Source organism: Muntiacus reevesi, chromosome 10 (assembly GCF_963930625.1).
Source record: "Muntiacus reevesi chromosome 10, mMunRee1.1, whole genome shotgun sequence".
Classification (NCBI taxonomy): Eukaryota; Metazoa; Chordata; class Mammalia; order Artiodactyla; family Cervidae; genus Muntiacus; species Muntiacus reevesi.
The window spans coordinates 71,927,778-71,950,143 of NC_089258.1; the positions used below are offsets into that span (position 1 = coordinate 71,927,778).

General features: G+C 40.9%; 1 protein-coding gene across 3 annotated transcripts in view; it reads left to right on the forward strand.

Annotated features, from left to right (window-relative positions):
- UNC5D (unc-5 netrin receptor D) overlaps positions 1–22,366 on the forward strand; it is a 607,527-nt gene that overhangs the window by 366,790 nt on the left and 218,371 nt on the right. For all 3 annotated transcript variants that reach the window (XM_065947397.1, XM_065947399.1, XM_065947398.1), the window contains exon 4: positions 15,974–16,077. In XM_065947397.1, coding sequence (XP_065803469.1) covers positions 15,974–16,077 — 104 coding nt within the window. The remainder of the gene's footprint in view (positions 1–15,973; positions 16,078–22,366) is intronic.

Here is a 22,366-nt window from a genome sequence, read left to right on the forward strand (position 1 = left end):
ATTTCCAGATCCCATGATACTGGCCCCGTAGGAAGAGCCAGCCCCCTCTTAGCTCACCTTGCCCCAAAATGCTCCCCTTCCCTGCATCAGCCCAGGTGACTTCTTTTGTTACTCAAGTACCCCTAGTTGTCACTACTCAGGGCTATTGTCATTCCTTTTTCCTAGCAAGATCGCTCCAAACCTCTGAGTAGTTGGTTCTTACTTGCAAGCTTTAGTTTCATCTGCATTATCGGTTAGTCTCTTTGTCAGACTTAAGGTGAAATACAGAGTTTGCTACCAAAAAAAGTGAACAACTTCTGTCTGGTGTGATCTCTTAGATCCTTCCTGTTCTGGCAAGATTTATTTAAGGTCAGGCAAAATGCCACTCTAATTTCTTCCACTCACTTGGGCCGAGCAGAAAGCAGAGTGTTAGCTGGTTAGTGGCTTATTGCAGCGTTTAAGACAGGCTTAAGACACATGGCCACATCTTGTCCTGATCGACCTTGCAGGCCTCAGGGAGAACTAGGGAAAGGGGAGAATCAAAATGCTAAAAATGCAGGATAAAAAATGTGTTTCTTCTTGCTGCGAGGTTGGCGTTTTCTTTTTTACTCTTTCTCCCTTCTTTTTTTCCGCCCCCCCACCCACCCCGCCCCTCCATCTCTCTGTAGCACTAGTACTGAATTACAATGAGGTGGTGAGTATTGCAAGCATTAAGGTTCTTTTTAAGTCATGTCATCTTAAACTCTGCTAGTTCATATCCCTCTCATTTCTGGGGGAGGGCTAGGAGGGCACCCGGGAAAGTCAGGAAAGATTCTTCTGTGTGTGCTGTTCTTAAAACTCTGTCCCATCGACCTTGGAGTTTGGTGTTCACGTGCTCATCAGGATGCTGGGCTGAAGATAAACTCTAGTGCTGCTTGTAGGGGATGAGAGGTTTAGGCAGCACTACAGATGGGGAATCCTGACCACAGAAGGATAAGGAGGGCCACTTTGCTATCTACGCCTTGAGAACTGAGCAGATGAGTCTAGTCAATGGCTCCTAGGACTGCATTGCTTCTTTCTCCATCAAAAACACTTCTGTTCAAGATTTGTGGTTACCAAGGGGAAGCGGGTGGGGGAAAGATGGTTTGGAAGATTGGGGTTAGCAGATTCAAACCATTATGTATAGGATAAACACCAAGGTCTTACTATATAGCACAGGCAACTATATTCAATATCCTGTGATATACCATAATGGAAAAGAATTTCTTTAAGTGTGTGTGTATGTATATATATACACACACACATGCATATATATATATATACACACACACACACAGATATATATATATGTGTGTGTGTATATATAAATGAATCACCTTGCTGTCTAGCAGACATAAACATAACATTGTAAATCAACCATGCTTCAACTTTTTAAAAAAGCACTTGTTTCAGTGGCTATTCCTGCATTCACCTAAAGATCAATTTCCCCATTAGAACCACCAGGAGAACAGTAGTATTCTCAAACAGAAAGAAGGTGGAACTTACCAGTATTTTGTCCCCATAGCTATCAGTAGAACGTGATGTAAAGATACAGAATGTGAGGTATTAACTTTGTTTTAATTTGATTTAATACCTTGAAAACAAAGAAGTAGAGAATTCCTGTTTTCACCTGATAGCTTTTGTTCAAATATGCTATTTAGGTCTTGCTTCAACTGTCCTTTGTGTATTGACATAGCCCAAATCAATATGATCAGTCCACAGAAATCACCTTTTATGGAACCTGGAGATAAAGCAAAGCTTTGAAATTTTCCATAGGTATAATTGCCTTATGGAGTTCCCACCTGTAGTCCTGCTAGGAGAAGTGGTACTGAGAGCCTTCTTAAGCATAGATGGCTACGCTGTGTAGCTCATAAGTCTACTGTCATGTCCATTGGACCAGGAATGCACACCTGGGCAGGTGAGCTGCTATGGGTAGACTCAGAATGAGAGAGGCAAGAGGGGTAAAGTGATTGTGTACTTGTGGATTCTGGCTCTTCTGAATTTGACTTGATCCTCAAAGAGAATCGAGAGGTGATAGAGGCACCAGAAAGGGAAAGATAACGGTTAAAGAAGCAGGCAATAGTGATCCTGAGATATCAGAAAGTGAAGTGAAAGTGTAAACCATTCAGTCATGTCTGACTCTTTGTGACCCTGTGGACCGTAGTCTGCCAGACTCCTCTGTCCGTGGGGTTCTTGTCCAAAGGCAAGAATACTGGAATGGGTTGCCCTTCCCTTCTCCAGGGCATTTTCTGACTCATGGATCAAATCCAAGCCTTCTGCATTGCAAGTGAATTCTTTACCATCTGAGCCACCAGGGAAGCCAAGATGTGGTTAAATACAGTTAATGGAAAAGCAGCGGCCATTAAGACAGAACAGAGGGACTTCCCTGGTGGTCCAGTGATTAAGAATCTATCTGCCTTACAATGCAGGGGACTCAGGTTCAATTCCTGGTCAGGGAACTAAGATCCCATATGCTGCAGGGCAGCTAAGCCCGTGTGCCAAAACTGCTGAGCCTGGGCACTGCAACAGAACCTGCATGATGCAACCAAGACTGGATGCAGCTCAAAACAAATTAATATATATATATATATTTTTTTTTTTTTTAAAGTAGAATGAAAAGCAGTTGGTTAGGAGGGACACAACATCTGTGCTAAAAGGAGTATGAAATAACCCTGTTAACAGAATTGCATTGACTCTCTTTACCCCCTTGCTTGGCCACATTCCAGTCTGTTTATCTGCTTACTTTGTGATCTGTATTCCGTCCTCCCAGCCTGGTGTGCGGTCTTTCTTGGTTTCCAGGGAGTCTTAGACGCAACACTGAGTCTTCCGCATATTCAGTTAGTCCTCACATTTTGATGGAATCTGAATGGATGTTCGTGTGTCCTTGTAAACAAAAGAAGCCAAGCACAGTGGCATGCGTGGAGTTGGGAATGGCTCAATAGAGAGCAGGTTAAATTAGTACTCAAAGCGTTTTGTGAGACTGCAGCTGTTTCTTCTCACAATAATGTGTCCCCACTGTAGGATGCTGCCTTCCAACACCACTGTTGCCTGACAGACTATGCTACTTGTTGTGAAAGGGATAATGACACACCGTGCTAGTTATAAAACGATTTATTGACAACGGCAATTTAACAGCAGAGGAATTGCAGCACACAGGGGAGCTAACGAAGCCCCAACGTTATTCTGTGGCTCAGAAAAGCAGTCTTCAGTAGCCTCTGCACAAGAGGACCCCTGGCATCATCCGGACCCCTTGATGCCCCAATAAACAGACCCCGTGCATTGCACAGCACCAAGGTGGGATCACAGGGAACATGGAAATGTTCACACCTTCCAGCTTTCATCCAAGCTGTCCCTCCTTCCCTCTTGCTGCCAGATTTACTCAACAGTAGTTAAGGTTGTGGGCTTCGCTGGTGGCTCAGTGGTAAAGAATCCTGCCTACTAATGCTGGAGACGCAGGTTCAGTCCCTGAGTCAGGAAGATCCCCTGCAGAAGCAAATGGCAACCGACTCAAGTGTTCTCGCCTGGGAAATCCTATGGACAGAGGGGCCTGGAGGAGCTATAGTCCATGGCTTGCAGATGTGTTGTACATGACTTAGCAACCAAAGAATAAGTTAAGGCAACACTTTTCAGAAATCTTAGGACAGAGAAATCTACATGTGGAATTGTCCTTTAGGATTGGCTGTCCTTCAGAAAGACCGCGATGTCAGAACCAGAGGATTCACAGCCAGGGCATGAAATGACAGCAAGGAGCCGCTTGGCATCAACATGGATTAGTGTGTTAAGGATGGGCAGAATGCACAGATGTAAGTAAGCCAGAGAGTTGAAGCCAGGCTGGCAAGAGAAGCATCTGTAAATGTACCAAAATACAAGGAGATTATCACCAAAGAAAGAATCAACCTGACAGGAAGCCTTTTCTGTGCTTCCTTTGGGAACTGGAGTTAGGAACTGACTTCTCAGGTCATAACCTTCAGGGGCTGGAGCATTGAGGGCACCACGCCTTGACTTTCCTTTTGCTGGCATCCATCTGTTCTGCATTTGAACTGGCCCTTTTATTACAGCAAATGATCTGTGTTTGGCTAAGTTACAAATTCCTTTTATGTATGACAAATGTGGTTTGTTGTTCCTTTAGTAAAATATGGGTGGGAAAGATGTGATGCTGATTTGAATGCCAGTGTATTCGGCACTAATGGGACTTTGTACCATCCTCCTGCAATCTTAACAAATGACTATGACTATTTAAAAAAAAAAGACTATGATTTTTCACTGGCTGATTTGGTTTGAATGAGTAAATTATTTTTATTTCATTGCATTAACTGCCAGAACATTGAATGAGCCGATAACTCCCTGGTGTTTCTGAGCTGCAAAGAACTATTATTCGGAATTGAATTTTTATTGATTTTTCTGTGCTACAATGACTTTTCTAACATAGTAGCATGAAAGGAAAATGAGAAAAAGGCCAAATAGGGCAGAAGGTGAGGAAAGGGAGGCGGCTGCTTCCCATGGCCTGGCCGCAGATGGACCACTTCTTGGCGAGTACTGCTGCCTGCTTGGTCTTGTTGCTGATTGTGTGATTTACAGGTTAGCCAAATACCTGACTTCATCACCTCTCCCTCCTCTTCCCTGCCTTGGTTCCAGCCGTTGTGTGCCTTCTTGGCATTCTGCTGAGGAACTGAACAGGGGACAGGGTGAAGAGGCAGCAGAAACAGTGATGCTCCACATTGATCAGCTCTGATGTTTGCTGGTATCCATCACACTAGCTATGAAGATGAGAATGCGCATGCGTTACTTTAACAGCATTGTAGTACATTTATCTATTGGAGACTTACGTGGTATATTAGCATATAATAATCACTCAGATGAGTTGACATGGAAACTCACTGATCGATTTATCCACTCAACAAATATTTATTTAGTGACTACTGTATACCCACCCAGGTACTGAAGGGAGGCAATGAACCAAACAGATGAAAGATCTTTTTATCTGCAGAGATTACCATAAGTAAAATCACATTAGGATGACTATCTCAGCATGAACTAAAGACTGAAAAATATGGTCCTTCTTGCTTCCTTCTTTAATAGATGTTGTAGGAGTGAAACTTGGTACAATAAAATGAAACAAAATGTACTTCTTCCCTGGCTTCTGATTCAGTTTGGTCTAGTTTAAAGAATCTTTTGACAACTTGTAGGAAAGAGGGGCTTTTTTTGGACCTTTTTTTTTTTTTCTGGCTGTAAAAGAAATCCACATTCATCACAGAAAAATTTAGAAAATGCAGAAACAGATGAAGAGTATAATGAATATTCCCATAATTATCCAGTAGCAAATCTTTGAAATGCTGAGTGATTTCTCTTTAGGGCTTTTCCTATGACATATATAGCAATCCCATACCAGTTGCTATTTAAACATTTTTAAATCTTCAATCTTGATATGTGTGTGTGTCTACAGCTTGGTTCAGTTCCCGTCTACAAAATAATAGGAAAATTATTATTTTTTCTTTCCATAGACGATATGAGTATCAGTGAGATCAGAAGGTGGAAATCTATTTATATTCCATCCTTTCAATATATATGGACAGAAGACCAAGTCTAAGAGAGGAGTGTCCTTATGGGATGTGCTAACTTATGGAAAGAGAGGTAGCTATGCAGGCATTTTGCAGAGACTTGCAAGAAAGAAACCAGAGAGCATGTATATATAAAACAATGTTTTAAGCAAGTAAAAGTCTGATGGAAATAGTAAATGAGGTATAGTGTGTCCGGCAGAGGCCTGTGAGATGCTCTGCCCCTTCCTACCTATACCTTGCTTTGAAAAACTTTCCTCTAATGATTAAGGTACGTCCTACTGTAATATAGTTTTATGGAACTTTCTACTTCTCTCTTTCAACACTCATCCCTGTACCTCTTGAGTGTGTGCTAAGTTGCCTCAGTCTGACTCTTTGCGACCCTATAGACTGTAGTTCACCAGGCCCCTCTGTCCATGGGATTCTCCAGGCAAGAATACTGGAGTGGGTTGCCATTTCCTTCTCCAGGGGATCTTCCCGACCTAGAGATTGTACCTGCAGCTCCTGCATCGCGGGCGGAATCTTTACTACAGAGCCATCATTAGTATCTATCCTCCCTGCTGGAGTATATGCTGTAGGAAGGCTGGAATGGTCTGGGTCAAGTTCAGTAATGTACCCCTATTGCCTGGCATAGTGTCTGGCCATGACCAACAGTGTGAGTGAATTCTGAATAAGGCTGTTGCACATTTATAGAAAACCTGGAGGCAAATTAAGAGAAGGGTTACCCACCGAAACAAGTTTCTAAAGCAAATGTACCTACTTTCATTTAGATATAAATGCATTCTATAAAATGATAATTTTTACATTTGGAGGAGTACCATCCTTATATATTAAAAAATAGATAAAAGAGATCACTCACTGAATACCATTTTATCTTACTTAGTAATTTATTCAAGCATTTACTTATAATTTAAAATACCCTTTGAGCTTTTTTTTTTTAAAGTTGGCATAGTATTACATTATATGAATGCACAAAAAGATATTAACCATTCCCATATGATTAAATATTTAGATTATTAGCAGTCATTCAGCATTGTAAATGATGATTTGAAGAATATCACTATGCTACATATTTCTATATAGCTCTTTAATAGTTTTCTTAGAAAATTTTAGTAGTGGAATTACTGAATCATATAAATGAATTCTTTAGTAAGAGCTCTACTGAGATTTAATCCATATGACTTGGCAATTAATTCATCTATTTAAAGCGTATGATTTAATAGTGTTTAGTTTGCTCTCAGAATTGTGTGATCATCATTGTTGTTTAGTTGCTAGTGTCCAGTTCTTTGTGACCCCATGGACTATAGCCTGCCAGGCTCCTCTATCAATGGCTTTTCCAAGCAAGAATACTGGAGTGGGTTGCCATTTTTTTCTCCAAGGGATCTTCCTAGACCAGGGATTGAACCCACATCTCCTGCACTGGCAAGTTAATTCTTTACCACTGAGCCACCAAGGATGCCCTGTGCCATTATAACCAGAGTCCAATTGAGAATACTTTTATCACATAAAATAGAAGCATTCCCAGCCCTTCCCCCCACCTCACCTGCAGCCCTAATTAAATGCTTATCAACTTTCTGACTATATGTATTTACCTATTTTGGACATTTTTTTTTGAATAAATGGAATCATATAATATATGATCTTTTCTGACTCATTTTTTTCATTTAGCATTGTGTTTTCAAGATTCCTCTACATCATAGCATGTACCCATTCTTTATTTTTATTGCCAAATAATATTTGGTTTTATGAATATACCAGTATTTATTTATTAGATAATGAACTCCTAAATTAACTTCTAAGGACATTTGGTATGTATTATAGGTTTCCTGTTTAACCAGTTTCAGTTCTCCTAGCAATGTTTAAGGCTATTCAGTTCTCTTAGTCAGTCAGTTCAGTTGCTCAGTCGTGTCTGACTCTTTGCGACCCCATGGACTGCAGTACACCAGGCCTCCCTGTCCATCACCAACTCCCAGAGCTTGTCCATCAAACTCATGTCCATCGAGTCGGTGATGCCATCCAACCATCTCGTCCTCTGTCGTCCCCTTCTCCTCCCGCCTTCAACCTTTCCCAGCATCAAGGTCTTTTCCAATGAGTCAACTCTTCGCATGAGGTGACCAAAGTATTGAAGTTTCAGCTTCAGCATCAGTCCTTCCAATGAACATTCAGGACTGATTTCCTTTAGGATGGACTGATTGGATCTCCTTGCAGACCAAGGGGCTCTCAAGAGTCTTCTCCAACACCACAGTTCGAAAGCATCAGCTCTTCAGTGCTTAACGTTCTTTATAGTCCAACTCTCACATCCATACATGACTACTGGAAAAACCATAGCCTTGACTAGACAGACCTTTGTTGACAAAGTAATGTCTCTGCTTTTTAATATGCTGCTAGGTTGTTCATAACTTTTCTTCCAAGGAGCAAGTGTCTTTTAATTTCATGGCCGCAGTCACCATCTGCAGTGATTTTGGAGCCCCAAATTATAGTCTGTCACTGTTTTCATTGTTTCCCTATCTATTTGCCATGAAGTGATGGGACTAGATGCCATGATCTTAGTTTTCTGAATGTTGAGTTTTAAGCCAACTTTTTCACTCTCCACTTTCACCTTCAAGAGGCTCTTTTCATTCAGTTCTCTGTACTCTTTCTAAAACTGACAGCTATCCTTTAAAACAAAGAAACAAAAACAGAGACTGCTTGGAAGAGTAAAGAGACATACTGGTGCTTTTTAAATTAGTATTTCAGTAACAATTAGTGATATTGACACTTCTAAATATATTTTATTATTCATTTGTGTCCTTCTTTTGTAAGTTATGTTTTCATGCCCCGTTGTCATTTATTTTAGGGTATTTATCCTTCTCACTTTGTTCCAAATGTGCCCTTTGTAATATGTTAAGACTGTTAAACCTCTGCCTATAATTTTTCTTGTAGTGTTTTAAGTGAAAACAGGTCCCAGTTTTGACAAAACAGTATCTGCTGATCATTTCCTAAGGTATTCTTCCTCCAGTTTTGGGTTTATAAAAGGCTTTCCTAACTTAAGATCCAATAAGTATTTTATTACTGCTGTGACTTTGTAGATAATTTTTTTATTAAGATGGGATTTATTTTGGTATGAAATAAGACATAGATCTCACTTTATCTTTTTATCCAAAAGGCCATCCTAATTTGTACATTGTATATTTAGTATATATCATATACTGCTACTGCTGCTAAGTTGCTAACTTATGTTTTCATTTGAGTGCCTTTGAAATTGTAGTTTATAAACAATTTGTATATTGATTAATTCCAAGGTCTTTTAATAATCATGGCTTTATAATAGGATATAATAATAGATGTGACCTTAATTAAGCCCTGTTATGTACACAGTGCTCTTAAAAGGATTGTACATGTATTAGCATTTCATTCAGACCCAACTATATGTGATAGAAATTAGTATGTTCATTTTCCAGATGAGGAATCTGAGGCAAAGAGAAATAAGGATACTTATCAAGTCAAGGTGCTAGTAAGTGGCAGACCAACAATTCAAACAGATACAGGCATATACCTCATTTCAATGTGCTTTGCTTTATTAAAGGCATGAAAACAGAATTAATATTGTGCATCTCCATTAGAACTCTTGGATGACCAGGTACATTGTCAACAAAATCTCAACAATGGTCTTAAAATAGTCAGCAAATCAGGTTGTAGACAGATGAGTTATTATCCAGGCTTTGTTGTTCTGTTATAGAACACTGGCAGAGTAAATTTAGCATCCTTCTTAAGGGTCATCAATTTTCAGAATGGTAAATAAGCTCTGGCTTCAACTGAAAGTCATCAGCTGCATTAGCCCCTAGCAAGAGCTGATATTGGCCATTCTAATAGGAGTGAGTTGGATTTGATTTTTGCATTTCTTTCTTTAGTGATGTTGAACAGCTTGTCATATACACACCGGCCATTTGCATATCTTCTTTGGAAAAATGTCTGTTTGGGTCCTTTGCTCATTTTTGATTTGGGTTGGATTATTTTGTTTTTACTATTGAGTTGAATGAATTCCCTGTGTATTTTGGATATAATACCCTATCAGATACATCGTTTGAAAATATTTTCTCTCATTCCCCAGGTTGCCTTTCACATTGATCATTTCTTTTGCTGCACTTAAGTCTTTTAATTTTATATAGTTGTTGTTGCTTGTGATTTTGGTGTCATATACAAAAATGTGATTGGCAAGGGCTGTTTTTCACCTCTGTTTTCCTGTGGGAATTTCAGAGTTTCAGGTTTTATGTATAAGTCTTTGATCCAGTTCTAGTTAACTTTTGTGTGTGATGTAAGGGAAAGGTTCTTCTCTTTCACATTTCATTCTTTTACATTTGCATATATCCAGATTTTCCAGCACCACTAGTGAAGAGACTGTCTTTTTCTCATTTGGTACATTTGTATCTTATTTCAATTATTACTTAGTCATGTATATGAAGGTTTATTTCTGAGCTCTTGATTCTATTTCATTCATCTATGTGCCTGTTTTTATACCCGTACCATACTGTTTTGATTACTGTTGCTTTGTGGTGTAGTATGAAGTCAGAAAATGTCATGCCCCCAGCTTTGTTCTTTTTTCTCAAGATTGTTTTGGCTCTTAAGTGTCTCTTGTGGTTCCATGCTAAATTTAGAATTTCTTCTCTTTTTCTGTGAAAATGACAGTGGGATTTTGATAGGGATTACATTGAATCTATAGATGGCTTTGCATGAAAGACATTTTAACAATATTAATCCTTTATGAAAATTTTAGTTACTTCTGTTTATTTCTTGTAAAATACTTGTAAAATTATTTTTTACAGTCTTAAAAATTTTGTTAAAATTTTCAACTATAATATACCTAGAACAGTTTTTCTTTTTCCAAATTATTTTGCCTTGTATCTAGTGAGCTCTTTTGCAAACTCAAATTTTTTTCTCAACTCAGAGAAGACTTAATTTTATCGTTATTAATTTAATTATCATTTATTTTCTTTCCATTTACTGTCTCCTTCTAAACTAACTATTGTATGTAAATTGTATTTCTCTAACTCAGCATTTTCTTTTGTTATTTATTTCATCCTTTTTCTGGCAAACTCATTTATCATTTTGTCATTTCCTCCTAGCTCATGTGTTCAGCTTATGTTTATTGATACTAAGAACCTTTCCTATATCAGTAGGCACTGGGACTATAACAATGAATATCTCAGACATAAAGCCCATACTCATTGAACTGATGATTGAGTGAGAAAAAGAGATATAGAATATATAATTATTAGAGTTCTCCTGGAGGACATTTTTTAAACTAGGATCTGCTGGATACTAAGCTACTGCCATCTCTAACACAAATGGTTTGTATTTTGTGAAGCTAGGGATAGGACTCCCTTGCTAGACCCTAGCTCCCTGTAAGGTTCCACCAATAGGGGGCGCCAGAGAAGCCTGCAGAGTGAAAGGAAGGCAAGGTGGCTACTTTCTGTTCATTTTCTCTCTGTCAGCATCATCCCAGCAGAATTTGTGTATAGGAGTGGCAGCAGCTTCTTGTTTCCCACTTACTTTTTAAAAGCAATTCCAGATCCAACTTTATTATGTGCTGCACTCCACCCCTCTCCTCCAAGAGATGCCAGCACCACCAGCCCTTCTTCAGAGATCTAGGTCTTAAGTCCTGGGTTCCTCTTCCAAGTTCCTGAGATGCCAGCACGCTGTGCTCTCTCCTTGGAGAGTAGAGTCTTCTCTAAGCTTCAAGTTCTGTAACCTCAGTCTCTTCCTTTGGGTCCCTCACCCCCATCGCTGGGATGGGAACAGCTCCTAGGAGTTCCCCTTTTGCCTATTTAGCCCTTCAATTTTTACATTAATATTTTCTGTTAAAACAACTGTGTGCTTTCTGTGTCTTGCCTGGATCCTGACAAATCTGTCTTCTGTTTTACTAGTTCAATTTTCAGCAATCTTCAGTATGCTGTTTACTGTCTCCATGACATATATTTCTAATTCAGCAGTTATGTTGTTGTTTTTTTTTTTTTTCATGCATAGTGGCAGTTTTCTTGATCTCAGATGTTATCCTATTTATAAATCCCGACTCTAGATTCTCAGTTACTATTTCCTTTTGATTTTAAATAACTTAAATTAGAAGTTCTCCAAAAGTGCCTCTTGTTTCCAGTCTTAGAGGAAGCCATTTCAGTTCTATGGTTTGTCTCCTTCATTTGTAGTCTTATTCTTTTTACAAGACTGGGGATGTTTTTCTTACTTTTGGAATTGACACAATTTTCTCTGTGAACCTTTCACGCCTTGGAACTAGCATAGGTGATAAAAGTATCTAGCTTGCCAATTCAGAAGTTGTCAGGAATTCCCTGGTGGTCCAGTGGTTAGGACTCTATATATTTTTCACTGCCAGGAGCCTGGGTTCAATCCCTGGTCGAGGACTAATATCCTGCAAGCTGCCTGGCAGGGTCAAGAAAAATACAAAATCAGAAACAAAAAGCCTAAACAAACAAACAGCAAAACTAGATTGAGTGGCCTATGGTGAGAATCGTAGGTAGAGCTGAAATCATATACTTCTATGTCTAAGAATTTATTTGTATAAATTTTGGTATACTTAGTAGCAATCTGGAATTAGTCTGGTATGTTTGTCCTCCTTGGGAATCAAAAGTACCAGAGTTCTGCCACCAGTATAAGGCACAAACCAGAACTCTGACGCTCGGGTTTCTTATTCATTGTGATACCTGGTCTGTGATGAGCTGCCTTTGATGAGTTGGATCCATGTTTATGACACCACAGTTGTTGCCTGGCCCTCTGTCTTCTGCTTTTAACCTTCCTATCTCCACATTTAGAAGTGGATATATGCTTCTTGTTGGAAAACTTCAACAGTGATTGCCAATGTCAGTTGGAAAGATCAGGGTGTTGTGTGGGTCCTTTCTTCAATCTGATCCTGACTGTATGAGATCAAAAAGAAATTTCTCCTAGCTTCTTGCTTATAGACAATACTCTTTCCTATATCCCAGTGTCAATACAGGATTTTCCTTCCTTTTTTTTTTTTTTTTTTTTAAGATTTATTTAACTGGCTGCTCCAGGTCTCTGTTGCAGCATGTGGAATCTCTCAGTTGCGGGACATGGGATCTAGTTCCCTGACCAGGGATTGAACCCAGACCCCCTGCTTTGGGAGCACCGAGTCTTAGCCACTGGACCAGAGAAATCCTCAGGGTTTTCCTTTCTTTATATTTGCTTACCTACTTCCTTAAGCAGGTGAGGGTGTGGAGGGAAAATGACTTCACTCTAGTTTCTTCTCATTCGCTGATGTGTGGAAATACCCAAAAACTCTGCATTTTGTTACCATTTCCATTTCAAGTGAGCAAAGAAAGGAAATAGAAGACAAAATAGAAATAGTATAAGACAAAATAGAAATTCCCATTGTCTGTTTTCTGTGCTTCATTGGGTTGAATGCAGATTATTTGGTGTTGTCAAAACTGCAATCATTGTGTAGCAGCCCTGGGTAAGAGTTCCTTTTCGAAAACAAAACAATCAAAGAAGAGGAAAAAGTGGCAAACAAACCCAACAGAATTAGGCACAAAAATACCACCGTTTCTTTCCATTAGCAAACTGATGTGTCATGTAAGAGTCACCCACACTTGGCAACAGCCTCATTTCAATACAGAGTCATCTCTCTTATCTGTGGTTTCAGTTACCCACAGTCAACCTTAGTCTGAAAATATTCAATGGAAAAATTCAGAAATAAACAATTCACAAGTTTTAAGTCATGTGCTGTGCCGAGTAGCAGGATGAAATCTCCTGCCATCCAGCTGCATCCTGCCCAGGAAGTGAATCATCTCTTCATCCAGCGTGTCCTGCGCATTAATCTTAGTTGCTGTCTTGGTTATTGGATCAACTGTCCTGGTATGACAGTACTTGTGTTCAAGTAACCCTTGTTTTAATTAATAATGGACCCAACGCGTAAGGGTAGTGATGCTGGAAATTCAGGGACACCAAAGAAATGCTGAAAAGTGCTTTCTTTAACTGAAAAAGTGGAAGTTCTTAACAAGGATTTAGTAAGGAAAAAGAAAAAATTATATGCTGAGCTTCTTAAGATCTGTGGTCAGCATGAATCTTCTCTCCATAAAATTGTGAAGAAGGGAAAAGAAATCTATGTTAGTTTTACTGTCGCTGCTCAAACTAAAAGCCACCACACTGAAGTGCTTAGTTAAGATGGAAAAGCGTTCAATTTGTCCAGTAAGATATTTTGAGAGAGACTATATTCATGTAACATTTATTACAGTATACTGTTATAATTGTTCTATTTTAGTCTTAGTAGTGTTGATCTCTTACTGGGCCTGCTTTATAAATTGAACTTTATCATAGGGATTGAATGCATAGGAAAAAAAAAACAGGATATATAGGATTTGGTACTGTCTGTGGTTTCAGGCATCCACTGGGTTCTTGGACTATATCGCCCATGAATAAGGGGGTTGACTGTAGCCCTGATGAGTAAATTAGTCATAAGGAATGAGGATTTTTTAAACATTTATTTATTGATTGGTTTGGCTGCATCAGGCCTTGGTTGTGGCACATAGGATCTTCTTTGCATTCTGTGAGATCTTTTTTTTGGTGTGCAGGCTCAGTAGTTGTAGTCCACCTGCTTAGTTTTCCCATGGCGTGCGGGATCTTAGTTCCCCTACCAGGGATTGAACCCACATCCTCTGCATTGCAGCACAGATTCTAAACCACTGAACCACCATGGACATTCCCGAAAAGGGGATTTTTGACTCCGTGATCCTTTGTGGGAGAGCAAAGGAGAATTTGTGGTCCAATTATGCAGGAAACATGAGATTTTTCATTCCAGGGCTTATTCACATCCCCATAACTCATAGTTTTGTTATCAATTATGTGAACTTCCTCAAACTTGGAATTAGAAATCCTGAATCATAAAGGCTGTGGCAATTTGCAGATCTGCAGTGACAATTTACAGATCTCTAATAGAAGGAAGCTTGGCTTTACAGTTTGGGAGGACAGCAGAGAGATGGGAAAATAGATCCTGCCACTTGCCTACAGTGTGAGTCCTTGTAAGATCCTTGGTTTCACATACACTCACGATGATCTCCAAATAGACAGCCTAGCTGACAAAAGACATCAGTCGCCTCTGGGAGGGAAAACATGAAGAGTAAAATTCCAAAGAAAGGGAATACATGGATTGCTGGGCTTGTTATTCGTGGCGTGTTTCTGACTTGCTAAAAGCAAGTTTAATGTATTTATACCGTTTATACAGATGTAACTGATTCTGAAGCTCTGCTCTTTACAGAGAACATATTTCATGTTATTGTAAGCACTAAAGAAAATTAAATCAATAAATCCACAGCCTGTAATTTGAGATCCTCGGTTGAAGAAAAATACATTGTCCGGGAGGGAGGGGGAGGTCTTGAGGAAGGCTTGTCAAACTGTCTTCACTCCACTATCCCAGGCTTTCAAATGACAGCAGAAATAAGCTTGTGAGGTTAAATTATCAAAGTGTTGTTATGACACCTCCAAAAGAAGTAGAGGCCAACTCCCACTCTTGTTAATGAAGCATATGCTTAAGTGGAAAGCCATGCAAATAATAGTCTTTCTCTCTTTCTCAACTGTCCCCGTGTGTGTCCTTTTCCCTGAAAAAGATTTGCTGGTGAGTACTCAGAGACTAATGTCTGGACACACGGTAAATTCTTCGCCATCCCTGGCGTTGATATTCTCTGTGACCGCTGGCAAGCCAATTAACCCCTCCAAGGGTCACCCATCTACGTGTAAAAGGTTAATGGTGCAGCTTGTTTGCAAAGGGCCTGGAGTCTTCCAAGAAAGACGCTACATGGATGCCCAGTGTTGTTGCTGGACTGGAGGGCGTTGTATTTTTTAATTATATGTTTGGTTGGCTAGGTTATAGATTTTGTTGTGGTTGAATGTTGCCTCTTCTCCCTGGTTACAAATAAAATACTAATAGGTAATCACACTCTTATTACCATCTTCTAGAGCTCCCTAGAGGGCGAAGGGAATGCAGAGGTTACAAATTAATAATGCATTCTTTAGTTAATAAAAAAAAAATCACGTGCACCTCAGCTGCATAATAGCTGTGGATGGCAATTTATTAGACCAAGTGTTTTATCAGATGCTAAGTAGATAATGCTAGCAAAGACTCATGAAGTAATGAGTTTTTTCTTTCCTGCTCTCCTAGTAAATCTTCTATCCATCATATCAGTAGAGAACATTAGGGACAGTTTGGTTAAGGCTTATTTGAAGTGTGTTTGTGAATATTCAGGAAAAGGATTCTTAGATTCTGGAACTCCTGAAACCAGGATGTGTGTGTGTGTGTGTGTGTGTGTGTGTGTGTGTGTGTCTAGATTGTGACATTAAGCTCACTGTTTTATCATCTTTGGAGCAAATGTGGATTTTTCTGACCCCAGAGCAAAGTGTCATATCTTTCCCATTCTTTGCAGATTTACGGAAGAACTTTGAGCAAGACCCACAGGGAAGGGAGGTACCCATCGAAGGCATGATTGTGCTACACTGCCGGCCGCCGGAGGGAGTTCCTGCTGCGGAGGTAAGACCAGGCCAGTCCCCAAGAGCAGGGACTGAGTCCTCTGTGTTCACAGGAGACCGAAGCCAGCCTGGGCCGGGCCTTCTCGCTGCCTGGACCCAACCGCTAAAGATGGTGACGCGGCTGATGGAAATAAGCTGGAAGAGGAAACTGTCTCTCCTCTGATTTCTTAGGCTCTTGCCAGCCAATTTGGGTGGAAATTGTTCTGTGCGCTTCCTGCTGGGGACCTCGGTGATGCAGACGCATGCTCTGCGCTCTCCATCCATCACCCTGGGCACTCTGCTCTGTACACTGGTTTCTAGATCCATCTAACAGGCAAAGTCATGTGAGAAAAGTGTGGAAAGGAGGAGGTCGGGCTCCAGTGCCAAGCTTCACGGGTGTTTGCACTTTTCCTTCATTTGCTTACGAAACAGACATTCCTGGAGTATTTGTTATATTTTAGGCGCTGCTCTGGCGTGGGGAACACAGAGTGTTGGAGGTCCCAGATCTCTGATCAGTTACCTGTTGTTCACAGTGAGGTGGTCGGAATCCAGAGTCGTCATAGTTTTGCTCCTTGCTGGGTTTCTAGAAGCTTCTCTCATACGCTTAGACTATAATTGTCATTAATAACACACTGTGCTGGTAGGGATGGTGTTCTTTAAGTCACTATTAAAAGAGGTTCTGATTGACTAATAATATGGGTATTAAGATAATACTGTGGGGTTTATTCAGAAGTACAAAGCTTGCTTGGTAAAGTCCTGTTTTGGGGTTGGCTGAAAACTTCATTCGGGTTTTCCTGTATAAGCTGATGGAAAAACCTGAACAAATGTTTTAGCCAACCCAATACATATGCAAACGTAGGTCTGAGTCAAACAGTAGAGAGGCCAGCTGTGATTCTGCTCTGAGCAGCTAGGAGAAGCTCCTGAGAGTCCTGGTTTCCTCATTGAGAAGTAGAGATATTAAAACAAGAGGAAACTTTGTTGTGCATTGCTGTGGGATTTTGCTTTTGGAAGGGCAGAGGAGTAAAAAGTATCAAGGGGATCCAAAAACAGACAGACTTGCTGATCCAGGCAAGAAGCCTGCAGGGTGGATTCTATTCAAAGCTCCAAAACTTCCCTGAAATGAAGTAAACGGACTTAAAAATTAAAGTGAACTCTCCATGCGTGATGCGAAATGATGAGAAAGGAAAATGCTTATTTTTAGATTTGTATTTAATGGGAAGCAAACACATATTTGATCTCCTTTGGCCACTGCCTTGTTCTGTACAGAGAGTGCCCTGGATTGCCGAGGCGGGGAACAGATGGCTGGGTGTTAGAGGGCCGGGTGAATGTCAGTATCATTGAGGATACCCCACGTGTTCCTGGGGGACTCACTCAGGTCCCAGGCGTTTGCTATAATCGCATCATCTCTCATAACCAGGCTCCCTTCCAAGCCTGGGCTGGGTCACTGTGTCAACTTTGAAGCACCAGAGAGCAGTGAAGATGGGCAGAAGGTCATGGTTTTATTATCTGTTCTGTGGGAACCAAACATTCTCTAGATATCTAAAAATCAATTTTTACACCTAGAAGAGAGCTTAGATATTTACTTGGCATGGCCTTTCCATTTTAGGGGCAAAAAAACTGATACTCAGATCAATGACCCACCAAAGATCTTGCACCCATTTAAGTCATAACTCTGTTCAGTCTTCCCAAAGTTCCTCAGAACACTCAGAGAAAAGTCCTCTTTCATGCCTTATGTGGTCTAGGATAATCTAGCCGGCTCTTACCTCTGACCTCATTTGTTGTTGTTCAATTTCCAGCCCTGCTGTAGCCACATTAGCCTCCTCACTCTTCAATAGCCGCACCAGCCATATGCCTGCCTCAGGACCTTTGCACATGCTGACCCCTCTGCTGGAACGCTCTTCCCCAGTTGCTCCATTGTTTCTTCCCTTCCTTCAGGGCTTGCTCAGAGACCTCCTGCTCAGTGAGGCCTGTTAAGGGCTCTCTGATGACAGTGTTGCTTCCTTACCCTCCTTGTATACTTTCAAGCCCCTTTCTCTGCATTTATTAACTCCTTAGCTCTTAGCACAACCATACTGTATTTATTCAACTTATTTCCTATTAGAATTTAAGCTCCATAAGGAGAATTTTGTTTGTTTGGCCATGCTACACGGAATGTGTTTGACCAGGGATCAAACCTGCATCCTTTGCATTAGAAGCAGAGAGTCTTTTTTTTTTTTTTATTTCCATTTATTTTTATTAGTTGGAGGCTAATTACTTTACAATATTGTAGTGGGTTTTGTCATACATTGACATGAATCAGCCACGAACCTATGGACACCTTATCTTCGACAAAGGAGGCAAGGATATACAATGGAAAAAAGACAACCTCTTTAACAAGTGGTGCTGGGAAAACTGGTCAACCACTTGTAAAAGAATGAAACTAGCACAGAGTTTTAAAATCACTGAACCTCCATGGAAGTCTGATGTTTATTTTTTTATCGCTTTATCCCCAGAACAGAAAAGAGTGCTTTTCACATCCAGGTGTCCAATAAATATCTGTTGAATATGAATGAAAAGTAGTTTCCTGCCTTTATTCCTGAATATTGGAGGTAGTACTAGGACTCAACCCAGACAAAACTGAAATCCACTAGACTCTTGTTTTCGTTTTTTCTCCTGAGTGTTAGAAAATGGGTATAAGTCATTCTTCACTTGGTCTTTGAAGACACAAGTAAAAAATAAAGAACAGAGAAGAGAAAGGTAAGCAATGTGTAACCTGGTAGGGTAAGAGCCGAAAGGGAAAATATGCCTTGATATATAAAAATGTCCATGAGTTTGTACACGTGCACACACACATTGAAGTATCTTCCCAGAGAGCTCAGGGATTTAGGAATTATAAGGACTTCAAGGCTCTTTGGGGCCATGGTTGGGAGGGAGGATTCCTGTTAAGAAAGGATTAGCCTCTAGGAAGCAAGCAGCATTCCTAGCTGGTCAATAGTGGGGTTGGCCGAAAGATTCATTCAGGTTTTCCATCCAAAAACCCAAATTAATCTTTTGGCCAACTCAATACCTGGGAAAGGCTGAACTTGGGTTGAATTTGGAAGCATCTCTTGAAACATCCCTCCACCTTTCTTGCCCCAACACTGTCCTTGAAATGAGTTGTCTCTATTGGCTCAGTTCCTTTTTCCATCTTTATATGTTTCCTTTGTTTATTTGTTTTTGGAGTATAGGGCTTCCCAGGAGGCTCAGTGGTAAAGATTCTGCCTGCCAATGCAGGAGACGCAGGAGATGCGGGTTTGATCCTGGGTAGAGAAGATACCCTGCAAAAGAGAATGGCAACCCACTCCAGTATTCTTGTCTGGAGAATCCCATGGACAGAGGAGCCTGGTGGACTACCATCCATAGGTTCGCAAAGAGCAGGACACGACTCAGCACGCATGCATAGTGGCTTTACGATGTTGTATTACTTTCTGCTATATCACAAACACCTGTTGAGCTGTATGGTAGCTTAGATGGTAAAGAATCTGCCTGCAATACAGAAAACCTGGGCTTGATCCCTGGGTTGGAAAGATCCCCTGGAGAAGGGCATGGTAGCCCACTCCAGTATTCTTGCCTAGAGAATTCCCATAAACAGAGGAGCCTGGTAGGTTACAGTCCATGGGGTCACAGAGAGTTGGACACAGCTGGGCAACTAAGCACGTGTGTGTGTGTGTGTGTGTGTGTGTGTCCCCTTTCTCGTGGGCCTCCCTCCTCCCCCATCACTCCCCACCCCATTCTGATGTGATTTTCAGCTGTAACCACAGGAGCCGAACAGTATGTGAAAAACTTCCAGTAGTCACACACCCTGATGTCAATGAAAACAGTATTTGGGAGAGTTCTTGGCCAGGGGAAGGAGGAACACAATAAATACAGACTTCTCAGTAAGAAAGTGTATTTTCTTTTCTGGTACTTCCCCTCCTGCCAGATTTCTACAGTGGTAGGTATTTACTTCCTGGATTAGTTTCCTGGGGCTGCTGTGACAAATGACTACATATTGGGATTTCAAACAGTCAAACTGAATTCTCTCACAGTTCTGGAGGCGAGAAGTCTGAAGTAGGGCGCAGGCAGGGTTAGTTTCCTGGGGGCTCTGGAAAACGAGCTTGTCTCTTAGATTCTGGTGGTTTCTGACAATCCTTGCTGCCCTCGGTGTGTAGATACATCACTACAGACTCTGCCTCCATCTTCAAATAGGTACTATTCTCTCTGTATCTTTTTTATCACTTTCTTTTTAAAAATTTATTTATTTGACTGTGCAGAGTCTTAGATGCGGCATCAGGACCTCTGATTTTGGTGGTGGTGTGGGAGATTTTTGGGGATCTTCAGTTGTGTCCTGCAAACTCTTAGGTGGGGCATGTGGAATCTAGTTCAAGACTGAGGATCAAACCCGGGCCTCCTGCATTGGGAGCATGAAGTCTTAGCCACTGAACCACCAGGGAAGTCTCTCTCTCTATATATATATGTATGAATTTTCCTCTTACAAGAACATGAATCACTGGATGAGAGTCAACCTCAATCCAGTAATGCCTTGTGTTAATCTTCTTCGTCACAGTACCGCTACAATGACCCTATTTCCAAATAAGGTCACATGCATAGGTTATGTGTAGGGTTGAAATTTGGACAGAGGGGGCCACTCTTAAACTCAGTCCACTTCCCACTCCCCCTTGACATATTAATACTCTTTTATTTTTAAGCACATAGGCATCATTAGAAATAAATTTCAGAGCCAGGCTGGCTGAAAGAGGGCCATTTCAAGGAACAGCTGTGACTGTAGTTTGATTTAAAACAGAAATTCTGAGCTGAAGAGGGGAAGCTTTGTTTTCTTCCTTTTGTATTATGGATGAATATGGAGAATGTTTCAGCTGCACTGTGGGTTAATGGCTGGTGTGGGGCCCTAACAAGCTTTTATAGCATCTTCTTAAGGTCGGAAAGCATCTGGGTTCCAAACACTTGGGTTACTTTGAAATTTCACTTATTTATGAGATGAATACTACCTATATCTGTGCACTGATATTTATAGCTCTATAGTTTCAGCAATAGCTTGCACACTAGTTATTACCACCAACTTTTGTGTTTTTGTTGATGTGCAGGTCAATCTAGAGAAGAAAGCTGTGAGAGAGATGGATACAGATAGAGAAGGAAGGTGAAGATGTTCATACCTTCCATGGTCAGGGTCTCTTGGTGGGGTTTGGGGGGGATGTCTGCCAGTGCCTGTCATGGGGCCTTCAGATTGCAGAGTATTTTTGTGCTTACTGACCTCTTAGTCATTCGAGTATCCTAATATTAATGACTCTTCAGAATGGTGGTAACCAGAAACTGTGCTTGGAAATTGATCAGTTACATAATCGTCACTGTGAAATATCATCAGTCAAAGTTACCTTCTCTGAGCAGGTTGTGTCCCACCCACTCCACTGTACCACTGGTTCCCATCCTGCCCACCTCCCGTGGGGCCCCAGAGGTCATCACTAGAAGGAGTTGTGACTGATGGGTCCAGTCACAGCTGGTGATTGGTCCAGGCACAACCAACTGATGTACCAGCTGGTTTTGTCCTGCGGTAGAATAGGAGGTGTCCTGCTTGGCACATTGAAAGGAACCTTGGGAGCAAGTCTTATTTTCACAAGACACCTCTGTCTCCTCTCTGTAAGATAGAACATACTTGGCAACCAACTTCATCTAGATGACCAGACAAAGTGCTTTGCATAAGAATAGAAAGAGTGCCTCTGTGTGCCAGGTACTGTGTTAAGTAGTCTTTTCTGATTTTAATTTAATTTGCAGAAGATGGCTAGGAGATGCTGGAAAGCTCTTGGTAGTTTCATGTCCATCTTACAGGAACTTGTCCAAGCTTTCGGATCAAGGAGTCAGTCAAACCTTAAAGCTTAGACTTTTCCTCTCTGTGCTATTGGTGTTTGTTAGTGAGATGGTAGGTTGGTTAGCTTCTGCAAAGCCTTTTTGGAAGCTTGGGACCCCTAGGCCAGCAATAACATATCTTCTTGTTCTGCTGCCTGACAGTCTATCCTGAGAAATAGTTTTTTTCTTTGAAATCTCTTCCAGCTGATATGCTCATCCTAAAGTTTTTGTAATTGATGTGCTTCTTTGTTTGAAATAGGTCATCTGGCGATAAAACTTATGAACACTGAGGGAAGAGAGACTCTGGGGGCCAGGCAGTCCTGGAGCCCCTATGCTCCCAGGGACCAGGAGCCTGGGTTGGGTGCGGTCTTAGGAAACAGAAAGTACTGAATGTCTTCAGTTGCAGAGAGGGTGCCTCGGAGGGGAAGGAAAGGGGGCATATGAAGAAGAGA